This window comes from Mus pahari, chromosome 5 (genome assembly GCF_900095145.1).
Source record: "Mus pahari chromosome 5, PAHARI_EIJ_v1.1, whole genome shotgun sequence".
NCBI classification, from domain to species: domain Eukaryota; kingdom Metazoa; phylum Chordata; class Mammalia; order Rodentia; family Muridae; genus Mus; species Mus pahari.
The window spans coordinates 83,260,077-83,268,678 of NC_034594.1; the positions used below are offsets into that span (position 1 = coordinate 83,260,077).

Genomic DNA, 8,602 nt, shown 5'->3' on the forward strand with positions numbered 1-8,602 from the left:
ACAGCTGTCTCCTGAGAGGCTCTGCCAGATCCTGACCAATACAGTTGCAGATGCCATCAGCCAACCACTGGATTGAGCACAGGGACTCCAGTTGAGGAGTTAGGGGAAGGACTGGAGGAACTGAAGGGTTCTTATCTGGTATCATTGAGAAGGAGGCCATTGGTCCTGTGGAGTCTTGATGCTCCAGTGTAAAGTCATGCTAAGGTGGTGAGGTGGGAGCAGGTAGGTGAGTTGGGGAGTACTCTCATAGAAGCAGCATAAGGGGGGAAGGTAATAGGAGTTCACAGAGGGGAATCCAGGAAAGGGGGATACGTTAGAAATGTAAATAAATAAAATATACAATTTAGAATAATAAAGGGTGAATAATAAACAAAAAGAGTGAAAGCCATTTGTTTTCTCTTGTAGTATTTTGGGTTCAAACTTTCCAGTGATTTCTATTCAAGCCAAGATTGGATTTGAATTTTGGATAGCTCTATTTTAACTGCTAAAGAGTCAACCCTTTATATTTTTATTTGCTAAGAGCCCTCTTAAGGTACTGATGATAAATTTTGTCATGGTGTTATCTAGATTTTAAAGCTGAACTGTTATGTGTTCTGTGGTGATGGAATCAGAATGATAAAAGTGTTAAAAATTCCATGGTGCAAGATACTATATACTAGACACATCAGCTAGTGGTAGAGAAAGTGGACTAATTAGCTTAACGTGTCTTCATTTAATTTACATGTGACAGCAGCTTTCAAATGATTATTACACTGGACAATATGGATCTCTAGGGATAACTCACTGGATGCTGCTGATAAAATAAATTATATTATTATTAATATGTTTCCAATCTGTTCATCTTTGATGAAGTTGCTATTTCACTTTGTAGTATTTAAATTTTTATTTGGGACAGAGGCTTGGCTTAGTGGTAGACAACTTATCTGATATGCAAGAGGCCTTGAGTTGGATCCCTGGCAGTACAATACATAAGATGTAATTCCATAAAATTTTCTTTCTCTTAAAAAGAAAAAAGCATGTATAGAAATGTATTTGCACACAATCCCAGAATTAACACAGGTGAATTTGTTTTAACATTCCCTCCCTGAATGATTGATATCTTGCAGTTTAAAGGATGATAAGGTAATGAATAAGTTGAAAAGATCATTATTTTATTGAAAATATTTTGTTTTTTTTTGTAAAATCACAACATTTATAAGCTTATGAAGTGTCCAGATATCTCATAACACAATGTAGATGCTTATACTGATCAGTTTAAAAGGAAGGTCAGATTTTCTCTAGCTCACTTAACACAGAGCACAGATACATGCTAGATTAGAAGAAACTATATTAAAATATCCCTTCATCTTTTTGTTGAACATTTCCCCCTGGAGAATGTATGGATATATAGAAAAAAAAGAAGGAAATGAAGAAAAATATAGATAATAGAGGTATCCTGGCATTAGGGACTTGAATATGAGAAAAAGAATGAAGGAAGAGAAACTGCTGTTTCCAGGTTTCGTTTAGCTGCGGGGACTTAGTTATCCTTTTTTGGAAGCATGGCAGAGACACCTCACTTAAGGGGAAGACATTCTGCCAAAGAAGAGGATGCTGTTGGTCTTGCTGTGCTTGATGAAGAATAGGAACGGATGATCACAACAGAAATCTTCTTGTATCGGTGCTGATGTTAAACCGATTTCCACCCCCGTGGCAGCAGCAGCTTCTGTTCCTTCTTCATTTACCTCCACAAAGGACTTGTGTAAAACTCTAGATACCACGAGACCCTGAGTGCTGCTCATGCCAGAGAAGTCAGCCTTCTGTGGATCAAAGGCGTCGACCATCCCCATGTGTTCCAATGGAACTGGGAGGTCATACTTCTCTTCCACTTTGAACCGTGGCAAACATAAATGCAACTCGGTCATATACATGTTTTCTGCTCTTGTCCACTCTAGTAACTTGTCAGCAGTGAGTTGTTCTTCAATCTTTAAAAGTGGAAGAAAAGAGATTGCCATGATTAACTGAAAGACTGTAACTTACATGAACAATGAATTAAAGTGAAACCTTTAGCAATAAATAAGTACTGTTTTTTTTTTTTTTTTTTGGTTTAGATATATTTATTTAGATACTTAAAGTTATATTTTATTTCCAATATACAAAAAACAGAATCATCATTTTGTACAAATAAACTGTATACATGATTGTTTATGCTCTCAGCCACCTATATTATTTTTAATAGATGTTTCTTTATATTTTTCTGGACATAGTATTACATTTATCATTGTCATATAATGTTCTATTTTTTCATCAAAAATGTTTTAAAAACACTTTCTAGAGTGATATATATTTCTTTCAACCAAGTTTGACTTTTTCCATATGAGTGTCATCATTTTGACATTAAATATTCACATCTCTGCTTAATTCCTGATTAGACAAGTCTGCATTGTGATTCAGGCAGTGTGTAAAATACATAGATTACAGGGTGAGACACAATATCTCCCTTTAAACTTTTCATTATTGACATGTTTTATAATTTTCCTTAGTGTCTTACATGAATTTGATACATTAAGAAGAAATCAGGTAATAGAGGGAAGAAAAAGAGACACAGCCTTACCTTCTTCAGGCCATCGATTTCCACTGGCAGCAGGACAAACATACTTAGCTCTTTTCCTTTATATGGTATTTCCACAATCTTGGCCTTCACATCCTCCAGAAACATGAAGTTAAATTCTATGTTTTGTTTCATCATCTGGACAGGTTTACTTGTGTTCTGCAACAAATCAGGATGTCAAAAGCATATCCTGGGAGACATAGGACTGCACAGATAGTATTGTCGAGACACCAAACATATCAACATCCTTTCAAGACATAATCCTGACGTTTTGTAAGGTCTAGACAAAAGATTTTTTTAGTTATTCATAGTTAAGTAAAGTTACAAAAATAAAACACATGATACATTTTATTTTTGATTTTTGTGATATCACTTACATTTAAATTAAATCATCTGCACATAACTATATGTCATTATGTAAATAAACTTCCGACAGTACCTTGTTCAGCCAAAACTTTTCTTCTGTGGTATGCTTTTTATCAAATTTGTGATTCCATTGTCCTTTGAAATACACTGCATTGACAAGAACCAGTATAGTGCTACTGCTCAGGCTCCCACTAGGAAATAAGTCTTTGATTTTTCCTTCAAGGGAAAGAACAAAGTGTCTATCATCAGTACAGGGATCTTTCCTGGGGGATTCTTTACAATAGTTCATCCTTGATCACTTATCACTGTTCACCCAAGTCATTATATGAAGAAGTTGTTGATCTGTTCATAGGATATAACCTTCCTCAATGTTCTTGTGAGCTACCTGGGATGGACACATCAGTTCTTGTCATAGGAAAGATTGTCAGTCTTTCTGTGTGGGTGATTATGGCCAACTCTCAGTGAATACTGAGACACACTGTTTGGATATATGCTGCCATCTTAACACTTATCCATCTTCTTCTAGCTTTCTACCCAAGGCTTGACTAGTTTTACCAAAATGACATGATTCTATAGTCTGAAGCACATTTCTGGTAATATCAGAAACCACTTCTGCTGTATCCTCCTGTTAGCTTTCATATTGGATTGCTGCAGGCTTAGCCTATGAACATAGGTGAGATATGGGATGTGTATCTGGAGAGATCTCTGTGCAGGTTGGCAAAGACAATGGAATAAAATCTTTCCAAGTGTCAGGGTTAAGAAATGGTCTGAGATCCAGCTGTGGTGGCAAAAAGTGCCTTGCTCTTCTGACTGACAAAAGAGAAGGGGACTTTTTCTAACATTTACTCTTAGTTTTCCAGAATTGCCTGCAACTTAGAGAAATTAATATGATATAAATATATGTCACAGTGGAGGCTCCTGATTCTCAAATATTCTGGTAACTAATCTATATGTAAACAAATCTCCTTTTATATTTAAACTGATTGACTTTCTGCTAAATTCTCTATACTTCCTCTTGGCTCAGTTTCTATTTATGGAGAGCATGCCATTATCACTGGTGCTTTCTCCATGACCCTTTCACACAATACCATTTGTTTGGCTTTCCACCCAGGAATTAATCTTCTTTTCGCTCTCTTCTGCTGCATGTTCAAAATCGAGTGATTCCACGTTAGCTTGATAATATTCCTTAATGTCTTCCAAAAATGTCTTTGAGATGTGAAGGAACCAAAAAGAATTAAGGACAACTTAGACTTCACTCAAATTTCATTAGTTGTGATGATACTATAATCTGAGTGTGGATCCTCATGGCAAATATTAGGCTATGTACACAAAGAATTTTACTTAGGTAATAGGCAGGCAATATGAAAACACACTAAACTGAAGGTAACCTTACACTAATATAGCATCTGGCAGATGACAGGTGGAAAAGAGGGCCTGACTTGCAAATTTCATAGAAAAATGTTCTGAAAGACCTGATTGGCTGATGAGCTATCCTACCACTAAGTTCAGCCATTGCAATTCTCCTTTGATCATGTGTTCAATGGAGGAAATGCTATATTATCTGCCACCTCCCCAGTTCTTTCCAGGATTTCCCCAAGCCTGCCCAATCCAGAAACATCCCACTTGCTGTAAATCTCATGCCATAATCTCTGTGATCCAGTCAGTGCTGGTTGATTACCAAAGTCTCCTGTGAAGTTCTGGTGACCTACATTCTCTCACGGAAGATTTCCTGAGCCCATTCTTCACGTGCAAGTCACTAGGGTCTGGGAAAATTCATCCAGTTATAATTGTGATTATGAAGCTGATGCTCCTTGAGCAGGAATTGCCTATCTGAATCTGCCTGGTCTTATGTTTATGAATGATTATTTATATGTGTAAGACCTAGGATGCAGAGTAAAGGGATAAAGAGCCAGGTGCAACTTACCTGGAGAAATGGGAAATCCTTTGCTCCATAGATACTGTTGGCAGCCTTTAGGTCATAAGCATCACTGGATTTGTTCAACTGAGTCATAAGCTTTTGAAATTGTTCATGGACATTTCCTTCATCCTTCAATGTCAAAAAAGATGTTCATTAAATTATTCTGCTAATGCAAATACTAAACCCACAAATTAAATAACCAAACACTTGTAATCTCAAAGACAATTTTGACCATTTTCTGGTGTCTGTTATATTTTATCTTAAATATCTGGAGTTTACATTCAACATTTTTCAGAAATGAATGTTTCCTTTCTTTCACATTATCTATTTTTCCATCTTTTGAACTAAATATGTAGTATATTTAGGTTGATTTGTCTTAAGTTCTTTAAAGCTATAAATCACATACCATTTCTAACAATCACAAATATATGGTTATGCAAACTTTGCCTATTTCAAATATATTATTATATTCAGCCCTGATATATATATATATATATATATATATATATATATATATATATGTGTGTGTGTGTGTATGTGTGTATATACATATATAGTCTTTAATGATATTGACTAAAAGAAGTTGACTGCGATTAATATTTCTTCTCTCATGGTGGATATTCTCTGCCTATAAGATAGCATATGCCCATAATTAATCTAAGGACTAGACTACATGTAAATAAAATAAATCTGAGTACAGTGTAGATAAAACCAAAAGGTCCAGAGAACTTAATGATCTCTTCAAAGAAATGATACAGAGCCAAATTGTGAATCTAAGTATCTCTGAATCAGGATACTTCCGTTTTCCTGCTAAGAATGTAGCATGGTTAAGGCTCTAGACATGTTTAGGTCTGATAACAGTCATTTTCCAAGATGTGCTTATTTTTCTTAATACGTGAATATGTTCTTATTTCTCTTAATCTAATTGATAAATTATGATACAATTGTTTTAGTCATATTATTGTGATAATGACAAATACTGTTATCTTGTAATATTGTCTAACGTTTATTGTGGATTTTTGCTTGCTTTAAGCCAGACATTTTTATGTTTGTATATGATAAAATATATTCCTTTTTACTCCCACTTTACTAGAATCTGTCCCATTGCATCAGGGCAGAGCTTTAGTCATGTTTCCTATCTGTGAGGGGCACAGCTAGAGTTGAATCTCGACCATCCACCTCTCCATCCAATACTGACCTTCTGTAGTAAATGAATGTAATGACTATGAGAATGAAATGTGGCACTAATCCACATACAAGTCCCTTTTGTTTGGAAATTTCCCTCTAGACTGATTCTTTTAAATGTAAAATGGTCACTTTAAATTATAATGCTGTCAAAAATCTGCAGCACTTCTAGGCACTAGGAACCCTGCACTTACATGGCAGTGTGCAGATTTTTCTGTTGTCTTCTTGGTGGTTTCATTGAATTGAAGAACCTGGGAGAGACATTAAGTGCAACAAGAAAAGTTCACTTAAAGTTCTATCTAAATTCAAGGAAACAAAAACAGAACAAACCCCTGCAAAGTAAAGGCAAAAATCTTAAAAATTTGGGAAACTATATACTCCCAACATTTGTACAAGTGTTTGTAAGAAACACTATAAACCTGATCTATCAACAGTCACAGAAATAGATGCCCATCCTCTCAGTGCTTAGGGAACACTTCAATTCTCATCACTCAGATCTGAGACAATCTATTTCTTGCATCAGTAGTCTTTACCAGTTAAGATAATTTCTTGTCGTTGAACACTTGAAAGCAATTATTCTAGCCTAGCACCCAAAGGATATCAGGAAGCACCTGACCGTGTTTGGGAAGGGTGTGTCTGTCCCTCCCTTAGTTTCATGTTCACAGTCATGGTAGTGCTTACTCAGCATCTTGTTCTTCATCTCAGGCATCAAGCTTTATGCTCATTTACCTGTACACTGACAGAGTGCTGGGGAGACAAATTCAAGCTAGTCAACACAATGAAGGTTAGACTTACCTTCTCAATTTGTTGTTCAGTGTTTCCTTTGGCTCCAAGCTGGAGCATTGCCAATGCTGTCATCATGCTGATCGGGGAATAGAAAATGTTGTTGTCTGATTCTCTGAGCTGCCTATACAGCTCAAGTGTGAATTTNGTAGTGGCTTCAGCAAACAAATGCATGGTGGCTTAGTGGGAACTTGAAGTCCTATAATAGCATAAAGTCAGCACAAAGGTTAGAATGACTTCACTAAATAAAGTATCTCTCTGTAATTAGCAGTTCATAAAGAAAATGACATACCCTTATTATCAGATTCTGAGAATAAATTTATTATTTTTAAGCCTTCTGCAATGTACTTCTCCTAACTAGAAGGAATGAATTCAGTGTCTTTAAGAGTTTGCAAACAGCTAATAGAGAATTCTTTTATCTTTCCTTCTCACCAGCTGTGCTAGTTTTGGGTGGAATGGTTTCAAATGAATTCCAAGATAAGGATTTCTGTAGCCTGCTGGCAGTTAGTTGTCAAAATTCACCTCTCAACCTTTCCCTTTACATTCTTTAGTTGCCAGACACAAATCCTACATGCTTGACAGGATACATAGTTTAACTGAAAATAAATACTTTAGCTAAAAATCAAATTAACTGAAGGAGGCATTTAACTTTTCTTTGTTAGATCAAGAATAATAGAATCAGGCAAGATATCACATACACATGATCTAAAACACTGCATTATTATCCTCAAACATAGTTCATACTTTTCATCAGTAGTAGCTGGAAGCACTTACTTATGATTCTGAAGGCAGAAGTGGGCAGGAAGGATAGGAGCCTGTGTGTGGCTGATCCTGAGATCTGGAATTTATACCTCTCCTCTCACCACTGTTGCCTCATCATTTCAGCGGTATTTCAAGTAGATCAACTTCAGATTTCATAACCAGATTAGTCTTTTTAGTTATGCAAATTTGTGAGAAAAGACTGGCTTCACATCCTACCACTGCACTTCCTTTTGCTACAGCTCATATGATTGATAGCTTTTTAACCCTTGACAGCTGCAGATTCATGTGAAATGTACCCAGGCAATATGAGTACCTTAAACTTTAAGCCTTGTTACACTTCTGACAACTCTATTGTTCTGCATGATACTCCCAATTACTTTATTTTAAAGTGTTGAATTGCCTAACGAACACCTAAGATACCAAACAACTAAGTAACCTTCATTAGGTCCTTTTTCTTTATGACATTTTCATGAGTTCTGTCAATTTCTCTATTAATTAATCTATTCAAATTCAAAAATAATTCTAATTCTAGTCCAAAGTGTTCACCAAGGCTAGAAAAAAGTCTTCCAAGCAAATGCTCATAAGAAACAATTTGGAGTTGCTCTCCTAATATCCAATAAAATAGACTTTCAACTAAGTGTTATCAAGCAAGATGAAGAAGGACACTTCATATTTAGGAAAGGAAAATACTACAAGAGAAAGACACAATTCAGGAACATCTATGCCCCGTATGCAAGGGCACCCACACTCATGTAAGAAACTTTACTGAAGCCCAAATGCTCATTGAACCCCATATAACAATAGTGGGAAATCTCAACACCTCATTCTTACTAATGGACATGTCATGGAAACAGAAAATAGAGACCCAGTAAAATTTATAGAAATTATGAGCCAAATGGACTTGACAGATATCTTCAGAATATTTCACCCTAAAACAAAAGAATATACCTTCTTCTAAGCATCTCATGTTACCTTCTCCAAAATTGACCATATAATCAGTC

General features: G+C 35.8%; 1 protein-coding gene across 5 annotated transcripts; it reads right to left on the reverse strand.

The window, feature by feature from the left end:
* Window positions 1-1,130: 1,130 nt before the first annotated feature.
* Window positions 1,131-7,658, reverse strand: LOC110321858 (serpin B4-like). 5 transcript variants are annotated; one of them, XM_021198416.1, is made up of 8 exons: window positions 7,614-7,658; window positions 6,852-7,038; window positions 6,251-6,307; window positions 4,878-5,000; window positions 4,042-4,159; window positions 3,027-3,169; window positions 2,591-2,746; window positions 1,131-1,961 (listed from the first exon to the last, which is right to left on the reverse strand). In XM_021198416.1, exons 2-8 carry the CDS (start codon window positions 7,011-7,013, stop codon window positions 1,557-1,559), a joined length of 1,164 nt encoding a protein of 387 aa, XP_021054075.1. In that variant the 5' UTR covers window positions 7,014-7,038; window positions 7,614-7,658; the 3' UTR covers window positions 1,131-1,556. The 5 variants fall into 5 exon arrangements, with proteins under 5 accessions (XP_021054075.1, XP_021054076.1, XP_021054074.1 ...); XM_021198417.1 differs by lacking the exon at window positions 7,614-7,658 and having other exon boundaries at window positions 1,557-1,961; window positions 2,591-2,683; window positions 6,245-6,307; window positions 6,852-7,013; XM_021198415.1 differs by lacking the exon at window positions 7,614-7,658 and having other exon boundaries at window positions 1,557-1,961; window positions 6,245-6,307; window positions 6,852-7,013.
* Window positions 7,659-8,602: the final 944 nt, after the last annotated feature.